At 38.0% G+C, this 27,342-nt stretch overlaps 1 protein-coding gene across 1 annotated transcript in view; it reads left to right on the top strand.

The window, feature by feature from the left end:
* LOC120246388 (dystrophin) overlaps positions 1 to 27,342 on the top strand; it is a gene marked incomplete at its 3' end in the record, with an annotated part of 432,795 nt that overhangs the window by 157,730 nt on the left and 247,723 nt on the right. The window contains exons 6-8 of the mRNA XM_039253866.1: positions 3,455 to 3,643; positions 4,312 to 4,493; positions 19,549 to 19,699. Of these exons, the coding sequence (XP_039109797.1) occupies positions 3,455 to 3,643; positions 4,312 to 4,493; positions 19,549 to 19,699 (522 nt within the window). The remainder of the gene's footprint in view (positions 1 to 3,454; positions 3,644 to 4,311; positions 4,494 to 19,548; positions 19,700 to 27,342) is intronic.

The following is a 27,342-nucleotide window of genomic DNA, read 5'->3' as shown; positions in this document are numbered from 1 at the left end:
AATATCCAGAATTGAATTGTGTTATTTTTCACCTACACACAGGGCTGGCCACACAACGTGCAGTACAGTGAGAAATGAAATACAGGGCCCCTTGTTCAAAGAGCAGGAAGGAAGGTGCTCTTAAAATTAAACTATAAAACTGTTTGCTTTATTCCATGGTCCCTCCTTCTTGACTTGCCATCGTGTTTTTTTATTTGCCGTTTAACTTCATACTGAACAAAGAAAATTAAAATTTTAAAGTATTAGCATGAGTTTTATTGCTCATTGTTATATTGTGCAGTTGCGGTTGTGAATGCAAATATAAGACCATTTAGCTCCTGCAGAATCACCAGCACTATACAATTTGGATTCCGTAGCTTGTACACGCCTATGTATTTCATTCTTAATGTGGAAACATTGCACAAATAACTTTGCTGTTTTTATTTCACTTCTTGATAGGTGCACATTCTACTCCTATTCTGTCCTTTCAGCATTTCGATGAGTAAGGCAGGTTTGGAAGGACAAAGAACCCAGGACTGCCCTTTCCCTTTCTTTCTTTGTCCTCAATTTCAGCCTAAATGGTTGGCTAATATGGCAAGGAAATACGACTAAGAAAGGATATCCAAGGGCTCTCTGGTCATGTGTGTTTTCTTAGAATTGCCTTCTTTCTGCATTTGAAGCAAGTCCTGGTTCAAACAGAAAACACAAGTCCTTGGGGCTGTTAGTGCCATCGGTCATTCATACACATACTTCCCTTGTACTCACTCCTAGCGTTGCTCCATCCTCACATAACATGTGTCCACCTGAATTTTATGCTTGTGGCACATCAATAACAGTGTATCAATAACAGTGTATCAATAACAGTGTATACAAATGGGGGCAGACACACATAATATACACATTTCATTTGTCACCTTATTGGACTTCACTTACATTACCTGCATTCAAAGATAAAATTATTGGGGCGCCTGGGTGGCTTAGTCGTTTAAGCATCCGGCTTTCGCTTGGGTCATGATCTCGCAGTTCGTGGGTTCGAGCCCCGCGTCCAGCTCTGTGCTGACAGCTAGCTCAGAGCCTGGAGCCTGTTTCAGATTCTGTATCTCCCTCTCTCTCTGACCCTCCCCTGTTCACGCTGTGTCTGTCTGTCTGTCTCTCTCTCTCCTAGAAATAAATAAAAAAATATTAAAAAAAAAAAGATAAAATTATTAAGGGCAGTGTCAAGAGACAGATAAAACAAACAAGGCCTGCTTCTGGGCCTCCGGGCACTGTACCACTGCTTGGGTTGCACAACCATGAGGCTGTTCTTGTCTACATTCATCTCCCAGGCTGCCTTTGTATGACTTTCCTCCTCTTAATGCTAACTTTGATATCTCTTATTAATAGTAATTAGGGATGAAGAGAAGGGATACATCATGGAACTTGTTCAAACCCCTTAGACCTTCAGAAATTTGTCTTGACCTTGAGGTGGGGCCATGCAAATAGGTCTCTGTGGGTCCTTATGCTGTTTGAAATACTAGAGTTGGGTGATTGTCACCTACCAGGATGACATATTTCTGCCACTTCTCTGGAAACAGATGAAGAGTGCATCATTTGATGAAAATAACACACCAAGCACTGCTGCAATATCTTTCCATCTTAAAGGACTTAATAGTTGAAGAAATTTATGAGTAAAGTTTCAAAATGGTAGCATTTATCGGAAGAGCATAATTAAGTTGGTGCCAGCACCTCAGTAGGATAAGGCCCAGCATTGAGAGGGACTAGAAATTCAAGGCTGACCTTCCAGAGGAAAGGCATCAGAAGGATGGATTTCTTTTCTAGACAAGATCATGTGATCTCCCAAGTAGCTTCTGGCGTTCAACTCGCCTTTTGCTTCCTTTTCAGAACGCTGCTTGTTTGGGCCTGCTATTTGCTTACTATCTTTGGACTGTATAGAAGATCCCTCTCCAAATATGTCTTCAAATTTTTTGTCCTGCATAACTGTGTCAACAGTTTATGTCCTTTACTTCAGCAGGAAACCCTCTTGAATATAGTCTTTCTTAAGGCGTTTGAAACCCAGCAATGTACCATGAGCTTACCCAAATAAAAATTCATGCACATTTTGTTGTTTACTCAAATTCTTACCATTGGCATTTGCCCTAATAATACTAAAGCAGGAGACACATTGGTTATCCTGAGTCGTCTCCTCTTACTTGGTAGTACTGATCCCATTGCTTCTGAATCCCTGCTGACACCCAACGAGGTTTAGAGGTCAGTATTCCATCCTGGAAAGTAACCTGTCATATACAGGTGAGTCTTTTAAAGTCTCCATTACTTTACTCTCATTGGCTTGAGATGGGGAGGATGTATGGACATGCATAGTACTCTCACTACTCCAGAAAAATCTTTTCTCATCAGTTTTCTCCGGTCAGTCTCTGTGATGCTGCTTCTATACCTTCAGCTAGGTAGTGGGTTGAGAGTGGTGGGACCAGTCTTCTGGTTCCTTCTTAGCAGTGCCTTCATAGGTGGCCTAGATAATCTCTTTAGAATTATGGACACTTTGTACCTGTTGTTCTCAGCTTTCTGGTTACAAAAGAAATTTAGAGATTCAAGACAACTGTTGGGAATCTTACTTGACATCCTACTAATTAAATGTAGAAGCAGGGGCACCTGGGAAGTTCCATAGGTTGAGCCTCTGACTTTGGCTCAGATCATGATCTCACAGTTCTTGATTCTAGCTCCACAGCAGGCTCTCTGCTGTCAGCACAGAGCCTGCTTCAGATCCTCTGTCGCCCTCTCTCTGCACCTCCCCCACTCATGCTCTCTCTCTTTCCAAAATAAACATTTATAAAAGAATGTGGAAGCAAATACTCCATATTTTACATCTCCCATGATAACATCTTGCTACTGAAACCATGACCTTCTGGAAATAAAAGCTTAATATATAGAAGTCATCATGCTGTTAGAAATTTCAGTTGTGAGTGAGGTATTTCTGTTTAAATTTTACCTGCTTCCCTCATTTATTTTCAAACAGGTAACTTTTCTGCTCTTTAAATTTTCAGAAATATTTCATTCCTTTCTCTTGGGAAGAGATGAGATGTTTCTTTTAATGTCATTGCAAAAGTATGTAAATATAATACCAACAATGTATATATGTAAAGGATTGAAGACATAAGATGAAAACGTTACCTACAATTGAAAATTTGTAGCATTTAAGATACAACATGAAGAGATGATGTATTAATTCATTTTTTTTTGCAATCCAGAAAAGCTTTAATAAAATATTAATTTGAAGTGGATTTCAACTGCCATTTGAGAATTTGTGTGTATGTTTGTGAGCTGTTAAAATGCCGACTTGGTATTGTATGTCTGCTATTCATGTCTCTGATAATGCAAGTGGACATTTCTAGCATTTTAAATATTTGATTTATCGTGTAATGTATTGGAACAGTCTGCAAAGATACTAATTGTCTAACACCCAATTTATTTTATTGCTCAGCCCTTGGAAGCTCCGGAAGACAAGTCACTTGGCCGTTCATCAATGGAGACTGAGGTAACCCTGGACAGTTACCAAACAGCTTTAGAAGAAGTACTCTCATGGCTTCTTTCTGCTGAGGACACACTGCAAGCCCAGGGAGAGATTTCTAATGATGTAGAAGAAGTGAAAGAACAGTTTCATACTCATGAGGTAAAGCAAAACGTTGATGGATGCATCAAAGCACATGACTTGTCATAATGGCAAGTCCCTCTTTTTATCTGAATTACTCTTTCAGATCCTTGTAGTTTGGTCATTTAGTTTTTATTTTGAAATGGAAGCAAATCCGTGTTTATGGGCATGGGATTCCGACAGTTCGCATTTAAAGTTCTGTGTTGCCGAATGACACTTGAAATTGGTGAGATCTCATTTTGCCAGTGATTCATGTCAGGGACATGAGAGCCCAGCTCCCTTCTCTTGGGTTAAGGTGATGCTGGGTTATAACCTACACTCTGAAGGACCCATGCAGCATCAGGCTACACCGCCCTCCATGGGAGACTTTTCTTGAAATGACACACTTGCTTTCCACCCCTTTCATGTCCTGTTTCCTGCTCCTTTGGCTGCTTTGCAGGTCTTCCTGGGAGCTTTTACTCAGAAAATCATTTATCTCAGGATCTGCTTCTGTGGAAGGTGACTTAGGCTAGTAGTTGCCCTTAATTCATATTTAAAACACTATTGGATTTTCTTAAATAAAAACTGAAATCCTTTTACTGGGAATGTAATTTAAATGGGCTACTGATTTAAAAATGGAAAAAGATAAAATTGATAACCATAATGATTTACCTAAAGTGTCCACTTTTGTCACCTTCTTTTTCTGTCAGGGGTACATGATGGATTTGACATCCCATCAAGGACGGGTTGGTAATGTTCTACAATTGGGAAGTCAACTGATTGGAACAGGGAAATTATCAGAAGATGAAGAAACTGAAGTACAAGAACAAATGAATCTCCTAAATTCAAGATGGGAATGCCTCAGGGTAGCTAGCATGGAAAAACAAAGCAAGTAAGTCTTTGTATTTAATTCCTAAGAATAGCGAGTTTTGGACTCGTGCAATTACCTTTATGTGGTTTCTCCTTTAAGTTGCAATTCTCAAGTTTGCTCGTAGAGCATGTAACTCCTTTTAGGGCATGTTTTGGTTGGATTTTCATGTCTGTTTCACTTTGTTTTTCATTTTTTTGATTGATGTGGAAAGGTTGGATAGAAGGACCATTATCTCCAGAACTCTCCTCTCAAAATTGCCAAAATTGATGTCACAGTTAACATTTTCTAAGTTTTCTCCAAAAATTAAAATGTGAATATGGAAGATTCAGAAATGTAAACAGGAAACCATGCCCATAAAATCATCTGTTAGGTACAGTTGACAGGAAATGTCTCTTCTGAAGGAAAAGCTCTCAAAATATTAAATAGTTTCTCATGTGTTTATGGAAATCCTCTTGAAAAAAAATGTTTCTCATCTGTGTTTGGAAATCGTTATGCAAGTACTGCACTGTAGTGAATTATTTTAAGAAAACATATTGACTTTATCAAAGAAGAATTTTTGAGACATTTCTGAAAATGGCATATTTTTTATAAAGGTAACAAGAAGATCTCATCATTCTGGATGTGTTGCATTGATTTATATTGTTAGGTGTGTGTATTCATGTAGAGCCTATCGAGACAAGATAGATTTATTTTTAAATGAAAAGAAATGAAGTGCCAACTGTGGATTTGAATACATTAAGCTAAAGAAATTGTCCAAGCGCCTTAAGTTTACTTAGCTATTATTTATGAAGATTAAAAGCTTTAAAATAGGACCAAAGAAACTCATTAGATATGCTGGGAAGATTGCTATTTCAATATTAAATTATAGTGTGACAATAGGGAGGGGGAAAACAGATGTTTTTTAAACTCGTGTCTTTTGAAAGAATAAATAAGGCATATATAGGATAGAGTTTTCACAAATATTGGTATTCCAAACCAGAAGATAGGAGTGTACACATACTGATGTTTTCTCCCACTGTGACCGTTTTGATGATTGCAACTAACCCTAGAAATTAGAGTTTCAACAGCCATATTATACCAATGGAGTCAGTCTCCTACCCATGTCCAAGGGTCAACTCATTTATTCCACCCATTTATTATCATAAATTATAAGACATAGAACCTCTTGCTTATGGTCGTGTCTCCACATTCTTCAGGTTATAACTTCTCTTTTCACTGATCTATGCAACTTAAAGAATCCTCAGACAAAACGTTCTTGTCTTTAAAATCCCACAGTGGAACCACTGTCTTCTCCTTCCTATGTTCTCTTTTTCCATTCTCTCCTGGAGGTAATTACCCCCATTATTCCCTCAGTACCTTTTTAATTTTTTTTAATGTTTATTTTTGAAGGACAGAGACAGAGTGTGAGCAGGGGAGGGACAGAGGGAGAGAGAGACACAGAATCCAAAGCAGACTCCAGGCTCTGAGCTGACAGCAGAGAGCCCAATGTGGGGCTTGAACTCATGAACTGTGAGACCATGGGCCAAGCTAAAATTGGATACTTAACTCACTGAGCCCTCCAGGTTACCCCCCATCCCTTTTTTACATAAGACTGACAATATAGCGTCAAGTGTTCACACTAATCAATGTATTTATAATATTTTGAGACTGAGTTATAAGAAAAGGTGAATTTAACCTAAAATTAAAATCCTAAATTTTTAAGTGGTTTTAAAAACAAGGTTAATAAAAAAAAAAAGCCTGTCTTGAAGGGCTATCTACTGTTAGATGACACCAGCATAGATACACATATGTGGATGAGAGTGCATACATCCATATTTACACACATACACGTACATACATACATATGGGTTTATGTGTGTAATTTCTTAACCCCCATCCTGCTGGAGGATGGAAAAGCTAAAATGGCAACATCAGTCCTTAGCTACAATTGACATCAAAAAACAGTTTGTCCTGGGGCCCCTGGGTGACTTAGTCAGTGAAGCATCTGACTGTTGATTTTGGCCCAGGTCATGATCTCAGGTCATGGGGTCGTGAGTTCAAGCCCTGAATTGGGCTCACTCTCTTTCTCTCTGTCTCTCTCTCTCCCTCTCTCTCTTCCTGTCTCTGTCTCTCTCTGTCTCTCTCCCTTTCTCAATAAATAAATAAACTTTAAAAAAAAGTTTATCCTGAGGGAAGATTTGGGCCCTTTGACATGTGTTTAAGGATTTGGAATGATTATTAGGAAGGCTGGCATAGTTTTTGCTAAAACATAGAGTTTTGAAAATAAGACACTAATATGGAACCACTTGTAGCACATAGTCATTTCTGGACAGTATTATTGAAATACCCATACACAAAGTATAATTTTGCAAAGCAAATTCAGAAATCTTTTGTGAGGTTGTAAAAGTAAGTCTTCCATATCACTTTCACTAACTTTGTGTGTGTTCATGCATAAAACCTATTAAATTCTAAATGAGATAAGCTATTATGCAAACCATGCTGGACCTGATTCTTAATAGATTTTTTTGAAGGAAGCAAAGAGCTAATTACGACAATAGAGTATCATCCGTATTTTAAAAAAATAATAATTCTAGGTTTTATTTCATGCTTTTATAGATTGCTACCCCTTCACTTTCCATTCTCATGAGCTTCACTGATGATAAGCTTCATAGGGAACGTCACCAATTGTTTCCAAACCTCTGCATCCTGTGAAGTAGGAAGGCATGATAAATTTCTTTCAAACAAAAATGAATCATCTTACGCTTCTCATCTCTCCCTCCCAAAGACAGAGTATGGATAGACCCCATCCAAAGTTGTCGTCCCTGCCGAAGTACAGATTTTGTGATGAAAGGAATGATAATTATAATTTGTCTGGGCATATGAGATATAACCGAAGCCATGCTAGAATTCTTAAGTTGCTATCTTATAACAAATGTAAAAAACAAAACAACAAAAAAATAACTGGGAATATATATATTTCACGTGTGTGTGTGTGTGTGTGTATACACACACACACACACACACAAGTATTAACAAATATTAATGGAGTACCTCAAGATACCAGATACATTTCCAGGCACTAGGAACAAAGTACTGGTCGTAAGAGGTTAAGTCCCAGATCTCCTGAAGCTCTAGAGAGGCTGTTACAAAAAACAACCCAAGAGGGGCACCTGAGTGGTTCATTTGGTTAAACTGTAGACTCTTGAAATCAGCTCAGATCGTGATCTCATGGTTCGCCAGATGGAGCCTCACATAATGCTTGGCGCTGACAGTGCCCATAGCCTGCTTCTGATTTTCTCTCTCCCTCTTTCTCTGCCCCTCCCCCACTTACAGTTACTCTTTCTTAGAATAAATAAATGAACTTAAAACAAAAGTATTAAAAGACAAAAAACCTGAGAGAGAGGTGCCTGGATGACTCTGTTAAGTGTCTGACTCTTGATTTTGGTTCAGGCCATGATCTCACAGTTGATGAGTTTGATCCCACATTGGGTTCTGTACTGGCAGAGCAGAGCCTGCTTGGGATTCTTTCTCTCTCTCTCCCTCTTTCTCTGTCCCTTCCCTGCTTGTGTGCTCCTTCTCTCTATCTCAATCTCAAAAAAATGAACACTAATTTTTTTTATAATGAACCCAAGAGGATGAAAGGAGGGAGAAGCATCTCTGTATCACAGCGCCTTTTAATCTCCTCAGAAAACTTGTTCCTAGCTGATAGTTAGCCTTTGTGATCCAAGAATGTTATTTCTGGGGTGTTAGCATTTAATTTGAATTTGAATGACGAGAAGGAGTGTAACATTTCAGGCAGAGTTGACAGCCAAGGCAAAGGTGCTAAAATAGAAACACCTGGCTTGTTTCAGGAAGCAGAAAGTCAGCCTGAGTGGAGAGTCACAGGAGGGAAGGTTGCGTAGTGGAGGTATGTGACAACGTTAAAGGAGAGATAAGGGTCTCCTCTTGTATGGTGGTGTTAGGGTAAGAGAAGGGGGCTTTGAAGTTCTAGCGTAAGTAAGTGCAAGTGTTGCAGGAGTTTTGGTGTCTTTGTTCGTTTGTTTGTTTGTTTTTTTACCTCGGTACCTGGAATTCATCGTCTCACCGCTTGGACGAATGAAGAGTTAGACACAAAATAAAATGAGCAGCAGACAAAGTGTATTTATTGAAGTGTAAGATGAGTAAGTAAGAATAGTATGAAACCTCTCTTTGCAGAGGGGGCATTTAAAAGTGAATGCTCGCCTCCCTACTACAGGCACGTCGGTCTTTGTTTTATAAGATTTTAGTTGCCCCCTCTTTCCCTTCCCCCTTACTCCTTCTCAGATTCTAACCTCACTGGCTTCATAACTCTCTGTGCTGGGTCCTGCATTCCTGATTGGCTCCATTCTGTTGTGTGAAGAATCAGACTAGGTTCATACTGCCTTCTTATAGCATAAGTTTCATGGTTTACTTATTTTAGTTGTAAATAAGATGACTAGCCATGGGCTAATTATTTTAACTCTACCATAATGGTTAATAAATTGCCTCATATATATTTTTTTACTTTTTTCCCCAGCTTGTTCTAATTGCCTCCTTCTTCTTTTTTTTTTTTTTTTTTCTCCCAAAGACTGTCATCTTGAGTGTGTTTTCTGGGCACGAGGGAGTATGTCCAAGGTGATTGAAATTCGATTTGAAGTGAAAATTTTGCAATGGAAACATTTCAAAGTACACTTTATAAAGAAATGACAGTAAAACACATAAACATGCAGATGCTTCTCCCACCTTTCTTCTTCTTATTATTCCATTTCCATTGGATTCTTGTCTTACAAATTTCTCTCTCCTAAATTCTGATACCTTCATAGAGTTGATGATGATGCTAATGCAGCAAAGAAGTTTGTTAAGATACCTCTAGCCACACACTACTTTGGCACTAACACACTGCTCTCGGTCCATTAAAAATCTTTATTTATGAAATTGGAATGAAAGAACTAAGTGTCCCTAATCGCATAATTAAAATAAAATAATGAAAATAGAACAGTGCCTGTTGACATCCCCGAGTTGGCAACCTTATGGATAGGAGGTGAAATCATTTTTGTTTGGATTCCTTTTATGCTGGAGAATACCCTTTGGGTGGTGGGAGGTGAGAGACAAGAAAAAGGCAAAATTTCCAACTGTGGACGCGCAAGAAGACAACTGGCATAAGGACAAGAGCAAATCTCCTTCTCTATGAATAAACTAATTAATTTGATTGAAAAATGCAACCTGCAGAGAGAAAAAGAGATTTACTGACATTTCTACAAGGACTCATAAAGATAAGCGCAGCAAGTTCCATCAGCTTCTCTGATAATTGCGGTTAGGACATGCAGGGAGAAACTGAAGCCTTCGTGGTGGGGAGGGAAGAAAATGAAAGCAAGTCAGGAAGGAGGCCACGTGAAGTTACATTCTGGTTTACATCAGCAGCAAGAGAGAGATGAATAGTATGTGGGTGAAAACACAAACCAAACAGTTGGGAGTCACCATCAACACTTTGACTGGAGAGAAAAACATGTCTAACAAATCGGGTTCATCTCTTTTCCCACAAATATCTGTTCCGGTCTTGAAATGAGATGGCCTATGTGAGTGAATAGAGCAAAGGAGAACCTGAACAAATGATGGGTTTTCTCCCAAGTGAAGTAGCTGACATGCTGTGTATGTGAATATAGGAATGAATCGATGAACACATGAATTAATTTCTTCAGGTAGTTCCAGTCCATCAGATAAATTTGTTGTAGTGAGCATTTTAAAGATGCATAATCGCAGACTCTGATGTGTGATTTTATATCACTGTTTTGTTATTTCATATCTAATTTCTTCTAATAATGTTAGAATGACACATTCTTAGAGATCGAGGTGGTTCGAGGACCAGCAACAGGAACATTACCTGACAATTTACTAAAAATGCAGATTCAGTCCTCCGTCTGATCTACAGAACCAGAATCTGCCATTAACAAGATCCCAAGTGATCCCTAAGCACATTAAAGTTTGAGAGGAACTGATCTGCTTGAAACAGTTACAAAATAGTATAAATCCATATTCCTTCTGTGTAGACCCCTATTTGTAATATATTTTATCCCTATTTTTCTATCAAGGGATGGGCCAAATATTTTAACTTCTTTCTTAGAAGCTCCATAAATGATGCCAGTGATGTCTCATTTAATCCTCCAATATTAATATTATCTCATAGGGGTAACTAATGGAATCGCAGGATTTTTATAAGTAATAAACAATAGGGACCATGTGAGAGTACTGACAATCACTGGCCTATTAAGCAGCAGTAATTAACATACAGTAATGTGGTCATGTTCAAATGGATATGACTGGCCATCACAACTTTTTTTCCTGTAGATAGTGTGCAGTTAAAATATGCATAGTCCAATTAACAATAGAACTCCCCTATGACCCAGCAATAGCACTTCTAGGAATTTACCCAAGGGATATAGAAATGCTGAGGCATAGGAGCACATGTACCCCAATGTTCATAGCAGCACTCTCAACAATAGCCAAAACATGGAAAGAGCCTAAGTGTCCATCAACGGACTAATGGATCAAGAAGATGTGGTTTATCTATACGATGAAATGCTACATGGCAATGAGAAGAATGAAATCTGGCCATGTGTAGCAACATGGATGGACCTTGAGGGTGTTATGCTGAGCGAAATAAGTCAGGCAGAGAAGGACAAATATCCTGTGTTTGCACGTATAGGAGGATTAGGAGGAACTTAACAGAGGACCAAGGGGGAGAAGAAGGGGGGAAATGGTGGGGGAAAGGGAGAGAGGCAAACCATGAGAGACTTTTGAATGCTGACAAAAACATGAGAGACTCTTGAATGCTGACAAAAACTGAGAATTGATGGATGTAGGGGGCGGGGAGGATGGGCATGGAGGAGGGCACTCGTGGGGGTGAGCACTGGGTGTTATGTGGAAACTAATTTGACACTAAACTATTTGTAAAAATAAATAAATAAATAAATAAATAAATAAATAAAAACATGCATAGTCCTTTTTCAAGTAATAAAAAGTATGTGACACTTATAATTTAAATTATAAATAGGAAAGACCAAGCTCTGAAATTTTTAGAAGTGAAAGTAGAGAGTAGGATTTTTTGGAACAGTGATTTTTCACAAAGATAAACAATGATAATTAGAGAATTAAGTTTAATCATTCATTCATCCATCTCACTCACAATTCTTATCTACTATATTCCCAGCATTGTTTTAGATCCTGGGGAAATCTCAGCGAACAAAGCAGGCTAACTCCCTCTCTTATTAAGTTTACATTCTTAGTGGGAGGCAACAGTTAAAACATACATATAACATATCAGTTGGTGAGAAATGGTAAAAAGGGGGAAAAAAGCAGGGTATAGGTTTAGAAAAGGAAACATCATTGTGTGTGTTATTGTATGTATGTAGTCAGTTAGGGAAGGCCTCTCTGATTAGGTAATATTTAAGGAGAACCCTCAATTAAAGGAGGGAATAAGCCATGCAGGTGGTTGGGGCAAAGCCAAGCAGATGGAAAAGTCCAGAGGCAGGAAGATGCTGGCCATGTTTGCGAAATAGTGCACTGGAGCTGACAAAAGGTAAAATGATGTCATTGTGATTTAGGTCTAAAAAATGGTTCAAATTAGATTAATAGACATTCTTAACAGGAGCAGCTTTTATGGAAATTGACATTTTAATAATCTGAATTCTGTTATTTTAGATTGGGAAAGTGTTCGTGTTTTGTGTTATGTCCTATATTTGATTGATAATTCAGTGATACCACTTACTCATTCACGAAATATCTGTCATGTGTCTTGTGTATGCCAGGCACCGTGCCAGATGTTCTGTAGTGACACAGTTTTTGAATTTGAGAGTAGGCTTCTATTGCCGTAAAAATGATTGTGATATCTGAGTGCCAACATTTCCCATTCTTACTAGGGATAATTTAAACAATCTTCCAATCGTTGTATTTAATAGTAGTCCTTAGTTTGTGATGACATCTGCGAGTTTCTTCATCCACTTTGTAAGTATTTAAACAGGAAGATTGAATTGAGGGTTGCCATAATGTATTTGCCACAAGAATCTTTTGCATCCAGCCATGCAGCTTCTTTATTGTGTTACTGTTACTATTTTGAATTTATGCTTTCAGAATGCAAATGAATTTGTTTGCATTTTGAACTTTAATCTTTTTTCTGATAGTTGATGAATATCAATAGTTAAACTGCTGTTGAGTTATATGGACGGAGGAATAAAATAGACCAGGACTTTGGAAACAGTGGTTCATTTTTGTTTCACAGAATCCTTTTTAGGCCCACTGCTATTTCTCAGATTCCATTCAGTGAACAAATTAAATATTAATATACATTTAGTTTTGAGGGAGGGTTGACAATTTATTTTTATTTCTAGCCTTGGGAAGGGGAACTTTCCAGGTGAATTCTTTCTGAGATATTTATTGTGCGGTCGCAGAGTAAAAACTGTGGCCTCCGAGACCGAGTTGCTGGGTGTAATACAATGGAGCTTTCAGACTTAGTGGGAGCTTTTAAAAGATGTACATGTTCTCCTTGCTTTCTCTCCTGGCCCAACATAGATGTCACTGTACCAGTTGGTGGGAGTGGTGGTGCGGGAGAGAGAAGGATGGACACGTTGGTTTTAGAGGGGGAGGAAAGCCTCTTTATATGATTCAGTTAGACCTTTGCTTCTCTTCATTCTCCAGTGGAACCTACTCTACTGGTAGTACACTGGTAGTATCCAGAAGACCATTGTCCACCGTCAGCCTTTGCAGCTGGAGTTTGTTAAGGGAGAGTTGGGACTTGGAGGAAAGAGGATGTATTTATCGAGGCAGGGAGGACGCAGGGGTGGGAAGGGTGGTGGGATACAGGTAACAGTCATGGTGAAAGTCGTACACGTTTGGCAGTCATTGCTTTTATTGGATTCTCAGTTTTGACCTTATATTTCACAAGGCTTTCATTATTGAGCTTTGATAAATGTCCCAAACCTTGAGATTTGAAAACTACTAATGTGCTTCATATGGCCCATTCGTTACTGCCATACAACAAAAGCCTTTACATATGTTTGTATACGCATTACTGAAACTTTCCTTTAAAAAAAATCAATATTGCTTTACTCTTTTAAATCAATGTGGGTTTTTTTATTGTTAGTTTTGCTTTGCCTAGGATATATCATATTCTGATCCTTACATCCAGTGAAACACTGTAAATATTTAAAATATCTGGTCATCTCTTTTACCTTGTCACCATATGTGTGAGGGAAACTGGGTCTCTGTGTATTGTGGTTTCTATCATTAATGTAAACCTTATGCTAAGAGCATTTGTGTCACTACTAACAACCGTACTTTTCATTTTGGTGAGAAGTAAGAACAAAATTGTCCATTGATGACAATCTCTATAAAACCCACTAAATGACTTTTTTTAACTTCTGTTTTTATATCCTGATAATCGCTGATATAAATGAAATGAAGAATAGATACAAAAATCATCTCTAAAAAAATAACATCGTACTGACAGTGTAGCATGATGATGAAGTAGGTCCCAGGGCCAACCGGCCTGATTCCCACTTTCCCATCTCCCTTCACTTGCCCTTTGACCGGGGTGTATTTTGTTTCCCCATCTGTAAATTGGGGCTAAGATCAGTTCCTGCATCATTAGGATGAATTTTAGTAGCACATCTATTGTCTGACACATGATAAGTATAATTTGTTTTCAGATATGAAATTATATTTAAATGTCCCGAATTGTAAAAGGTCAGAATCATTATTTAGTAGATAATTACTACTTATATAGTATTATTAACTTATAAATAATTCTGTAAAGACATGTTTATGTGTCTGAAACCTGCCTCCCTCCATGTCATCTCCATGCCTCTGGTTCATGTTAATCCTGATGCGGTCTTGCTGACTGGGCCTAGCTCCCCAATCCTTTGCCACTTGAGAACCCCCAAGGGCTGAAGTAAAACCTGTGCCTGAGTCCTGAAACCAGCACCCTCATTTACAACCCTGGGTGTTCATTGGGATCACCTGGCTGGATTTAAATTCCACTAAATCACCATTTAGTGATAATGTGAATAAAAACCTGACTGTAAACATCACCTTCATTGACCACTTTTGTAACAGAGTAAATGAAACAAAAAGCCATACGAGAGGGTTAAAATAACTACATATTTAAGTATACATTAGCATTCCTGGGACATCTAGTTGTACGTAAACAATTCCTGAGCTAAAATCAAAGCTGTATAATCGAGTCATTGAAACCATTTTGCTGAGATTTTCAGGACAACAGCTTGAATAAGTAAAGAAATTAATTTTGGTTTTTATCCAAAGTCTCTAGGACTTATGAAGTCTATACATTTACATATTTATTAATATATTGCCTACCATATTACTATGCTTTTGTAAGTAGTTTTATACATTTTATAATGTATTTCCATAAGGCTCAGGAAATACTCGTTAGACTATAAAATACAGGCTGAGATTTATGAAAACATGTACAGTTTTGGCATGTATAAATTTGTCTAGGGAGCCAAAATTTCAGAAAGTGCTACTTATATTCATTGCTAGATAACTTAATGCAGGGTATCATTCCTTATAAATATTATGTGACATAATAAAATACTATGGATAAAGACTGCCAAGTAAGGATTCCTTGCTATGGTCAAGCCAGTTATCCGTTGGTTTAGACCTGTGCTTTCCAATATGACAGCCACTAGCTACCTGCAGCTATTTAGCTGTGAATTTAAATTATTATAATTAGATATGGGTAAAAATTCAGTTTTTCAATTACAGTAGGCATATTGCAAGTGTGCGGTAGCCACACATGGCTAGTGGCTATAGTATAGGATAATGCAGATTTGCACCATTTACATTGTTGTAAAGATATATTGGGCAGTACTGGTTCAAGTGTAAATGCCTTTCTATAGTCGAGCAGAGTGTCTGTAAAGCAAACTCTATCTTTGCATTGAGTTCCTTTAGGTTCATAGAGATAGGTTCCTGCAGCAGGGTGTGGGGTGAGAGATCTTAAGTAAAATTACTTGGAAAATGGTATTCCTTAAAATGTTTTGTACTGCAACTAACAACCCAAATCCAAGTGGCTTATGCTATCACTTCTTAAAGTGTTATACATGGACCAGCAGCATTGGTATCCCTTAGGAATTTGTTAGAAATGAAGACTCCCACCCCCTGCCTAGACTTCAAATCCCTAATAGAACATATTCCTCAGGTAATTTTATGCACATTAAAGTTTGGGAAGCCCTAATTAAAACCATAAGGAAGTCATTGTCTTATATTACAATAAATCCACAGGTGGGATAGCTATAGGTTAAGTTTGTGACTCCATTGTGTCATCAAAATCTGAGGTTCTTGGGGCACCTAGGTGGCTCATTTGTTTAAGGATCCGACTTTGACTCAGGTCATGATCTTGCAGTTTGTGAGTTCAAGCCCTGTGTTGGGCTCTGTGCTGACAGCTCAGAGACCGGAGCCTCCTTCAGATTCTGTGTCTCCCCCTCCTCTCTGCCCCTCCTATATTTATGCTCTGTCTCTCTCTGTCTTTCAATAATAAATAAAAATGTTAAAAAAATTTTAAAAATCCGAGGTCCTTTCATTTTTATTAGATTATAATTAATATGCAGTGTCATATTAATTTCAAGTACACAATAAAAAGATGCAATAATTCTATACTTTTCTCAGTGCTGATCAAGCTAAGCGTACTCTTAATCCTCTTCTCCTATTTCATCCATCCCCTTACCCACCACCCCCTGGCAGCTACCAAATCCGTTTTCTGTTCTTTTAAAAATTTTTAATGTTTATTTATTATTTTTGAAAGAGAGACAGAGCCAGAGTGCAAGTGGGGGAGGAGCAAAGAGAGAGGGAGACACCGAATCTGAAGCAGGCTCCAGGTTCTGAGCTGTCAGCACAGAGCCTGATGTGGGAGCTCGAACCCACGAACTGTGAGATCATGACCTGAGCCAAAGTCAGACACTGAGCCAACGAGGCCACCCAGGTGCCCCCCAAATTTGTTTTCTGTATTTCTATTTTTTGGCTTGTCTCTTTGCTTTGTTCCTTTGTTTTGTGTGTTAAGTCAACATAGGAGTCAAATCCTGTGATATTTTTCTCTAACTGGCTTATTTCACTTAGCATGATACTCTCTAGGTCCTTTCAGTTTCTTGGTTTTGCTAGCCTCCCTCTGTCCTCAGATGATTTTACAATTAGAAGTTGGCTGCAGCAGTTCCCAGTATCATATCCTGACATGCTCTGCCTTTGGATTTTGTTAGAAATATGTCCAATCTGGCAGTAGTTTTTTCTTGTTCCACAGTTTCCTCCCTCCATTGCCAGTCACGTATTTATGCTTCATTTTCCTTTTGTTTTTACAGCCTTTTCTAAATGACTACGTGAAAATCATAAAATGAAACTAAGGAAAATGCCAACTCTTTCTTGCCTATAGGTTGTATATTTTTGTTTTATGAAATTGACAAATTTCCTTAATTTATTTCTAAAGTTACCCCTTCTACTATATTTAAAAAGGGGACATTTGTGTTGTAAAGGCTTATAAACAGTCTTCTGATAGCAGTGCCACCTTGTGGTTATTTCTTTCTCTGCTCAGCCATTGCCATAGGCCACCGTTCAAGTCCCGTCCCTGCTGCTCACTCTGAGCTCTGGCTTGTCATTCACCCGGATACATTGATGCTGTCTATTTCCAAGCCTCAGCGAGCAAAGGAAGCATAGCACCTTTTACCACCTGATGACTTACTACATATAGCGCCTATACAGAAAGCAATAAGTAGTTACCAGACATTATTGAATCATGAAGAGTAAAGTAACCACATTGGGAAAGCAAAAGCATTTTTAAATATTGTATTAAAAAAAATTGTTCGTAGGGTGATCTGGGTGGCTCAGTTGGTTGAGCATCTGACTCTGGCTCAGATTGTAATCTCATGGTTTATTCGAGCTCCGCATCGGGCTCCCTGCTGTCAGCACAGAGCCCACTTCAGATCCTCTGTCTCCTTCTTTTTGTCTCTCCCTACCTGGCAGTCTCTGTCTCAAAAATAAACATTAAGAAAACACTTATTCTGGGGTGCCTGTGTGGCTTAGTCGGTTAAGCGTCCGACTTTCGCTCAGGTCATGATCTCGCGGTTCGTGGGTTCGAGCCCCGCGTCGGGCTCTGTGCTGACTGCCAGCTCAGAGCCTGGAGCCTGTTTCAGCCTGTGACTCCCTCTCTCTCTGACCCTCCCCTGCTCACGCTGTCTCTCTCTCTGTCTCCTAGAAATAAATAAAACATTAAAAAAAAAAAAAAAGAAAGAAAAGGAAACAATTGTTCTTAAAGGCCACATGAAAGCCCTACAAAGTTAACCTCTTCACAGAGGTTCCCCACAGGGACAACCTACTCACTAGCTGTTTCCAGCATAGTATGGAATTCAGTGAATATTTGTTGAATGAAGTGTCTGTCTTAATGTTTATAAAAAAAAAAAAGAAGTAAATATGTTTTAAAAAATTGCTTATTAACTCTAAAAAATGTGAGTTATGCTTGTAATATTTCTTTACATATAAATAATAGTGTGGGATTTTTTCTTCAGTTTTTGAAAAGTAAAATTTTTATCTTGATGTAAGGGCAAACTGGGCAGGAAAAACAGCAAAAATAAAGAGTGATACTGTAATATATATACCTTGTAATATATACCTTGTAATATATACCTTGTAATGCAAGGATCATATTTTTTATCTAAGAGGCATCTTTGAGTTTTTCTTTTACTTAAATGGGTGCTTCTTCATTTATGTTGCTTCCCATAAAAAGGAAGATGTCTACTTTTTTTGTTTGATAAATGAAAGCTCATTCTCATAGGCTTTTCACTGTAGTGTGCCTCAGTGAACATGTGTTTGTGAAAGGTAAAAGATCAGTAAAATGATGTCATCTGAATTATATTAAACACTCAACTATGTGTGTATTTTGTGTGTTTAAACGTGCTGACTAATGAAAATTTCTGGTAAAGATTTTATAAATCACAGTAGTGAATTCCTAATTCAAATTATGTCTTCCTTATCAGTGTTATAAGATTAATGTTCAGTATACTATGGTTTCCTAAAATGCTTTAAACATATCTCCATAAAGAATATTTACCTCAAAACAGGTATTAACACTTCTCATTTGAGTCTCAAGTTTTTATTGAATGGATAAAATGACCTGTTTTCATTTTCATCCTCACCATGAAATTGTGTGATTGATAAGCACGACATCATCCCTCGTCCCTGATGCAGGCAATCTAATTGAGAAGGCTTAGTTTAAGAAGTTGGTTTTAGGACATATAGCCAGGCTCTAAAGTCATTATCCAGCCCACTATTGTTTACATTTTTGTAAACAGTACTTCTCTGTCACTTACCTATTTCTGCATAACAAATGACTCCAAATCTTAGTGGCTTAACACAATAATTTATAATTACATCATGATTCTGTAGATCAGGAATGTGACCATGGTTCATCTAGGTGATTGTTCTGCAGTTATCATCTGGCTGAGGTCACTCTGTGAGCTGCATTCAGCAGGAAGCTCAACTTGTAAGGCAGCATTTTATTCTCTAGAGTCACTTTCAACATAGTCTCTCGTCATTCAGGAGTGTAGCCTGGTCTTCCAACGCCATGGCAGCTGGGTTCTGAGAGAGAATATAAATGCTTCCTATTTTTCTATTGGTCAAGACAAGTCACAAGGCTAGTCCATTTTCCTGAGGATGGGAAGTAGACTGCAGGAAAGAGTGGCAAAAAATTTGTGACCATCTCTAATCACCGCACATATTAAAAGAAGGGAGGTATAAATGGACTGTTGCCAGGATATGCTATTAGTTCACTTATCAGAGATAGATCACAGTTTACTTAACACATTTACATTTAGGTAGCTGAGTGAAACTTAGTAAACCTCACACTGTGTGAACTCTAATACATCAGAGAAAGGATAACTTCAGTGGTGATTCAGCATGGGCTCTGCTTCTCTTGTTAATGTCTGTTATATGCCAAACAGTGTGAACATGCCATAAATTATAAACATCAACAGTTTTATCTGCTACGTTTAATAATAGTAAGTAAAATTATTTTGATAGAAGTACTAACAGACATCTTTCAAATTTTCAGTTTACATAAAGTTCTAATGGATCTCCAGAATCAGCATCTGAAAGAGTTAAATGACTGGCTGACTAAAACAGAAGAGAGAACAAGGAAAATGGAGAAAGAGCCACTTGGACCTGATATTGAAGACCTAAAACGCCAAGTACAACAACATAAGGTTAGTATATTTTATGCTGTTTGCTTTCTATTGGAGACCAAACTCTGTGTATATATGTATGTATTATATACACGCATATATGCACATATCAGGGTTTACAGATCAGAAAGAATTAAAGCTTCAATTAAGAAGACTTTGAGAGTCATCTTTACCTATTATTTTTTTTGAAATACTTGTTTTTTCAAATATGGCATAATTAGGCTTTTTCATATTTAAAAAAAAAAAAAAAGCAAGTGCATTCCTGGAGGACAACAACCCTGGATATGTGATTTATTAAAGTTTTGGTTTTTTGGAAGAGGGACTCTATAGGGATTACTTGCAATGCAAATTTAACTAATAAGACAAGATATTTTTGTACATGTTTTTACCTTCAATTTATAAAGTCTTTGAACAGTCCAATTTGATTAAAATGAATATCTGTAACATCGCTTTTCTATAAAATACAGAATCTATTATTCGCAATATTTCCATCGTATCTTTTTTCAGTTTATTTGTATATTTACAGCTTACGCTCTTTGGTTGCCAGAAAGCGTTTGTTGTTTCTAAAAGTAGAGTTTCTACAGGTATATTTCTTTATTTTTTTCTTCAGCATCCATTTTTTAAATTTAGGTAAAATTGACATATAACATAATAGAGATTTTAGTTATATAATATAATGATTCAAAATCTGTATACACTGTGAAATGATCAGCAATATAAGTCTAGTTACCATTCATTGTCATACAGAGTTGCACATTCTTTATTTTGTGATGAGAACTATTAAGGTGGACCCTCACGACACCTTTCAAACATGCGCTACGATATTACTGACTGTTGTGCTAGGCTGTACATTACGTCCAGATGACTTACTGTTTTATAAGTGGAAGTTTGTACCTCATGACTCCCTTCAGCCATTTTGCCACCCCCCAACCCCTCTCCCCTCTGGCATCTACCATTTAGTTCTCTTTATCTGTAAGTTTTGTTGTGTTTTGTTTTCTATATTCTACATATATGTGAAATCATACAGTATTTGTCTATATCTTTCTGACTTCTTTCACTTAGCATAATACCCTCAAAGTACATTCATGTTATCACAAATGGCAAGAATTCATTTTTTTATGTCTGAGCATATTCCATTGTGTATATGTGTATGTATGAATATGTATACACACACACATGCATGCCACATCTTCTTTATTCACCCTTCACTGGACACTTAGGTTGTTTCCATATCTTGGCAATTGTAAATAATGCTGTAGTGAACATAGGAGTACATATATCTTTCTGAGTTATTGTTTTCATTTTGTTTGGATAAACACCCAGAAGTTGAATTGCGAGATCATATGGTAGTTCTATTCTTAGTGTTCTGAGGAAGCTTCATACTGTTTTTCATAGTGGTTGCATCAACTTACTTTCCTAACAACAGGGCACAAGGTTCACTTTTCTCCACGTCCTCCCTAGCAGTTGTTATTTCATACGGTTTTGTTTGCTTGTTTGTTTGGTCGTAGCCGTTGTAACAATTGTGAAGTGATAGCTTATTATGGTTTTGATTTCCATTTCCCTGATGATTAGTGCTGTTGAGCATCTTTTCACGTGCCTATTGGTAAAATGTCTATTCAGATCATTTGCCTATTTTAAAATCTGTGTTTTTGGTGTTGAGTCATATTAATTTCTTTATATATTTTGGATATTAACCCCTTATTGGATATATGATTTGCAAATATTTTCTGCCATTCAGTAGGTTATCTTTTCTTTTTGTTGAAGGTTTCCTTTACTGTGCAGAATCCTTTTAGTTTGATGTAGTTTTACTTGTTTATTTTTGTTTTTATTACCTTTGCTTTTAGAGGCAAATCTGAAAAAATATCATCACCATGACTACTGTCACAGAGCTCACCACTTAGGTATTCTCTTAAGAGGCTATGGTTTCAGTTCATACATCAAGTCTTAATCCATTTCGAGTTAATTTTTGTGTATTGTATAAGACAGTAGTCTAGTTTCATTCTTTTAAATGTGATTCTGCCCTTTTTTCAACACCATTTATTGAAGGGAGTGGCCTTTCTTTATTTTATGTTTTTACCTCCTTTGTTGTAAATTAATTGACCATATTTGCATCATCTAATTCTGCGATTTTTATTATATTCCCTTGATCTGTGTGTTTGTGTTTTATGCCCAAGCCATATTTTTTTTTATTAAAATATTTTTATTTATTCCTAGGAGAGAGAGAGAGAGAGCGTGAGCAGGGGAGGGTCAGAGAGAGAGGGAGATACAGACTCTGAAATAGGCTCCAGGCTCTGAGCTGGCAGTCAGCACAGAGCCCGACGCGGGGCTCGAACCCACGAACTGCGAGATCATGACCTAAGCGAAAGTCGGACGCTTAACCGACTAAGCCACCCAGGCGCCCCTCAAGCCATATTTTGATTACTCTAGCTTTGTAATATAGTTTGAAATCAGAAAAAAATCATGCCTCCAGCTTTGTTCTTTGTCCACATTGCTTTGGCTACTCAAGATCTGTTATGGCTCTGTACAAATTTTAGGATTGTTTGTTCTAGTTCTATAAAAAATGGCATAGGAATTTAGATGGGGATTGTGTTGACTCTGTAGATTGCTTTGGGTAATATGGACATTTTATATTATTTTATTTTTTATAGTTTAGTGTCAAGTTGGTTTCCATATAACACCCAGTGCTCATCCCAACAAGTGCCCTCCTCCGTGCCCATCACCCCCCTTCCCCTCACCCCCACCTCCCCTCAGCCCTCAGTTTGTTCTCAGCATTCAAGAGTCTCCCTCCCTCCCTCTACCCAACTATTTTTCTCCTTTTTCTCCCGCTTCATCTTCCGTTAACTTCCTCCTAATCCACCTATATGTGCAAATATATAGTATGTGTCCTTCTCTACCTGACTTATTTCACTCAGCCTAACACCCTCTAGTTCCATCCATGTTGCTCCACATGGCCAGATTTCATTCTTTCTCATTGCCATTTAGTATTCCATCATATAGATAAACCACATCTTCTTGATCCATTCATCTGTTGATGGACATTTAGGCTCTTTCCATGTTTTGGCTGTTGTTGAGGCTGCTGCTATGAACATGGGGGTGCATGTGCTCCTATGCATCAGCACTCCAGTATGCCTTGGGTAAATTCCTAGCAGTGCTACTGCTGGGTCATAGGGGAGTTCTATCATTAATTTTTGGAGGAACGTCCATACTGTTTTCCAGAGGGTTTGCACCAGCTTATATTCCCACCAGCAGTGTAGGAGGGTGCCCATTGTTGAGAGTGCTGCTATGAACATTGGGGTACATGTGCCCCTGTGCACCAGCATTTCTGTATCCCTTGGGTAAATTCCTAGCAGTGCTATTGCTGGGTCATAGGGGAGTTCTATTGTTAGTTTCCTGAGGAACCTCCACACTGTTTTCCAGAGGGGCTGCACCAGTTTGCATTCCCATCAAGAGTGTAGGAGGGTGCCCCATTTCTCCACATCCTCGCCAGCATCTAGAGTCCTGATGTGTTCCTTTGAGCCACTCTGACTGGTGTGAGGTGGTATCTCAGTGTGGTTTTGATTTGTATTTCCCTGATGAGGAGGTATGCTGAACATCGTTTCATGTGTCTGTTGGCCATCTGGATGTCCTCTTTGGAGAAGTGTCTGTTCATGTCATCTGCCCATTTCTTCCCTGGATTGTTTGTTTTTGGGGGGTGGAGTTTGGGGAGTTCCTTATAGATTTTGGATATTAGCCCTTTATCTGTCATTGGCATTGGGTGTCTGTTAGTTTTATGGATTCTTTCCTTTGCCTTGCAGAAGCTTTTTATCTTGATGAGGTCCCAGTAGTTCATTTTGGCTCTTGATTCCCTTGCCTTTGGGGATGTGTCAAGTAAGAAATGGCTGTGGTTGAGGTCAAGGAGGTTGCTTCCTGCTTTCTTCTCTCGGGTTTTAATGGTTTCCTGTCTCACATTCAGGTCCTTTATCCATTTTGAGTTTATTTTTGTGTACGGTGGGAGAAAATGATCTAGTGTCATTCTTCTGCATGTTGCTGTCCAGTTCTCCCAGCACCATCTGTTAAAGAGGCATTTTTTTTCCCCATTGGATGCTCTTCCCTGCTTTGTCAAAGATTAATTGGCCATACATTTGTTGGTCCACTTCTGAGTTCTCTATTCTATTGCATTGTTCTGTGTGTCTGTTTTTGTGCCAATACCATACTGTCTTGATGATGACAGCTTTGTAGTAGAGGCTAAAGTCTGGGATGGTGATGCCTCCTGTTTTGGTTTTCTTCTTCAATATTACTTTGGCTATTCGGGGTCTTTTGTGGTTCCATACAAATTTTAAGATAGTTTGTGCTAGTTTTGAGAAGAATGCTGGTGCAATTTTGATTGGGATTGCATTGCATGTGTAGATTGCTATGGGTAGTAATGACATTTTAACAATATTTATTCTTCCGACCTATGAGCATGGAATGTTTTTTTTTTCCATTTCTTTATGTCTTCTTCAGTTTCCTTCGTAAGTTTTCCATAGTTTTCATCATGAAGATCTCTTCTATCTTTGGTTAGGTTTATTCTAGGTATTTTATGGTTTTTTGTGCAACTGTGAAGGGGATCAGTTTCTTGATTTCTCTTTCTGTTGCTTCATTATTGGTGTATAAAAATGCAACCAATTTCTGTACGTTGATTTTGTATCCTGCAACATTGCTGAATTCACGGATCAGTTCTAGTAGGCTTCTGGTGGAGTCTGTTGAGTTTTCTATGTAGAGTATCATGTCGTCTACAAAAAGTGAAAGTTGGACTTCTTCTTTACCAATTCTGATGCTTTTTATTTAATATGAATATTTTAATAATATTAATTCTTCCAAGTCGTAAGCATGAAATATCTTTCCATTTATGTGTGTTTTCTTCAGTTTCTTTTATCAATATCTTACAGTTTTTAGCATGGAGATCTTTCGCCTCCTAGGTTAAATTTATTCCTGGGTACTTTATTCTTTTTGAAGGAATTGTAAATTGGGTTGTTTTCTTAATTTCTCTCTCTGACAGTTTGTTGTTACTCTATATAAACCGATTTTTGTATATTGTTCTTGTATCCTACAGTTTTACTGTATGTATTAGTTCTAACTATGTATTAGTTCTAACACTTTTTGGTGGCTTTTTAAGGATTTTCTGTGTTTAAAGTCATGTTGCCTGCAAATAGTGACAGTTATTTCTGATTTGGGGTTTTGATTTATTTATTTGATATATTTACCATTATAAAACTAGCTCTGGGTTTTACTATGGGAACAAGAGCTTGCTCAGTCCATTACAAAACATACACACACAGAATAACCTTCATAATTGGTCCAGATTAGGTTTGCCAGATCTAGGAAATAAAACTCCACGAAACCTAGTTAAATTTGCATTTCAGATAAGCAACAAATACTGTTTTGGTGGAAGTATGTCCCAAATTGCTCACTGTTTATCTAAAATTAAGATCTTAGTTGGCATCCTGGATTTTATCTGACAACTCTCTTTAGGATTCTGTGGTTCTTGGATTCATGGCTTTTTTTTTTTTTAATTTTTTTTTTTTTTGTTTTCTTTATTTCTAGGAGAGAGAGAGACAGCATGAGCAGGGGAGGGTCAGAGAGAGAGGGAGTCACAGACTGAAACAGGCTCCAGGCTCTGAGCTGGCAGTCAGCACAGAGCCCGACGCGGGGCTCGAACCCACAAAACGTGAGATCATGACCTAAGCGAAAGTCGGACGCTTAACCGACTAAGCCACCCAGGCGCCCCTGGATTCATGGCTTTTAAAGGAAATATCTGCTCCCTCAACTCATTCCTGCTAAATCTGCATCTCACTCAAGTATATTGTCTCTTTTTATAACATTTTATCAGAGCTAGGTTGAAAGTTATTCTTTGTAGGTGCAAGATACTGTTCCTTCTAAGTCTCAGAGTTCTTTTCTTATTTAATGAGCTTCTGATTCAATGACAAATGAAGCTGGCCTTTGCTTTTCATTCCCTCACAGCCATTTTGGCCATAGCAGTTTATAATCAAGCAGTATGGGGAGAGCTACTTGTACTCTGTAACATCAGGGAAGAAAAAATAAATCTATTCTAAATTACATGTGAAAGTTGTGATGAAAAGAGGCTAATTTGTCATGATGTAACTGAGCATCTGATACAGAAATTAGATCCAGTGCTAGATCTTAAACTGGACTACATTTCATGGGTGGATCATGCACTCTTAATGTAGACACTATGCCACCCTCTTCCCTTGGTCTGCCCTGGAAGTTGCATGCAAACATTTTCTGTATACACTAATGGCTTCTCCGTGTCTGAAGACATTTGCTGCCATAAGAGAGTCTCAGCCAGTTTGAGGGTGCAAAGGAAGCAGAGTTAGTGCTGCCAGAGTCTCCGTTAATTAGCCAACGAGGGATGGGAGATGATGGATAAATCCCCAAGATTTCTTGCCCATGGTGGGACAGTTCCAAGGTGTTTCTTAATTCCCACAGTCTCTCAAAGGTTTCCCAGCAAGACTGGGCCCCAGGTGTCCATGAGGGAAACTGCCTCACAGTCTCACTCATAATGCCTCCTGAGATCAATTCCCAAATAAGCTCTTTGCATCTCAATCCTTGGCTCAAGATTGGTTTGCAAAGAAACTCAACCTGACAGTCTTTTTATCCTGGAGGCCAGAGTACGATCCAGCTTTCTACTAACTAAATGTGTAGTTTTCTTAAGGGTCACCTGGCGGGCTCATTCGGTTAAATGTCTGACTTTTGATTTTGTCTCGGGTCATGACATGACTTCGGATTCTCTTTCTCCCTCTGTCTCTGCCCCTCCTCTGCTTGTGTGCCCGCTCTCTCTCTCTCTCTCTAAACAAACAAACAAATAAACAATTAGTTTTTCTCATGTTTTTCATATCTTCACATTGGAAATAATATTGGTTTTAGTGTTTCTATTGGATTTAGAATGTGAGGCTTTTTAGCAAAGGGCAAGACTAAGGCTAGTAACATTGAACATCAGAGGGAATGATGTTGGCACTGGATCCCTGGAGTATGAAGAGGAAGCCAGGAAGGACTCCAAAAGAGAAATGACAGAGTAATGTCAGGCTGGCCTTGAGTGTGAGTGACTTAGGGCAACTACAAGGAAAGGTGTCAGCTTGAAACCCTGAACAGGCTCTTCATGAAGGATAGACAGGCCATCTAGAATCTTCATATTCTGACAATTACCTGATTTTTTTGCACTTTAATCTAGAAGATAATAGAGTCAATGGAATGGAAAATATTGGACTAATATTGTCATAAGATGTGAATAGATTGTCCACTACTTGAAAGTATGCCATTTCTTATGAGTATGAAATTGTTTTGATGAGAATAATTTGACACAAAAAGCAACAGAATTATATGCAAGTTGACTATCTAATCCTTTACATCAAGGGCTTATGCATATACGTGCGTAAAGAGAAACAGAAGGAATTGGTTTCCAAAGAGTGAGGCCAACTTCTACCTTTAGCTGTTTGAACCCACTTCAGGCTATATTATTTTTTAGGTAATTAGGATCAGGGAAAAACATATAGCTAAGAGAAAGCATGACAGTTGATAGTACTCTTTTGTTACTTGAAGTAATTATGGGGAGAATAAAGTGATTTAACAAAATGAAAGAATTTATAAAGGTGTTAAATTTATTTATTTATTTATTTATTTATTTATTT

The sequence above is a fragment of the Hyaena hyaena genome, unplaced genomic scaffold, assembly GCF_003009895.1.
Source record: "Hyaena hyaena isolate Hyena2069 unplaced genomic scaffold, ASM300989v1 scaffold_470, whole genome shotgun sequence".
NCBI lineage: Eukaryota > Metazoa > Chordata > Mammalia > Carnivora > Hyaenidae > Hyaena > Hyaena hyaena.
The sequence above is the reverse complement of the archived record's forward strand: the minus strand, read 5'-3'. Positions and strand labels throughout refer to the sequence as shown.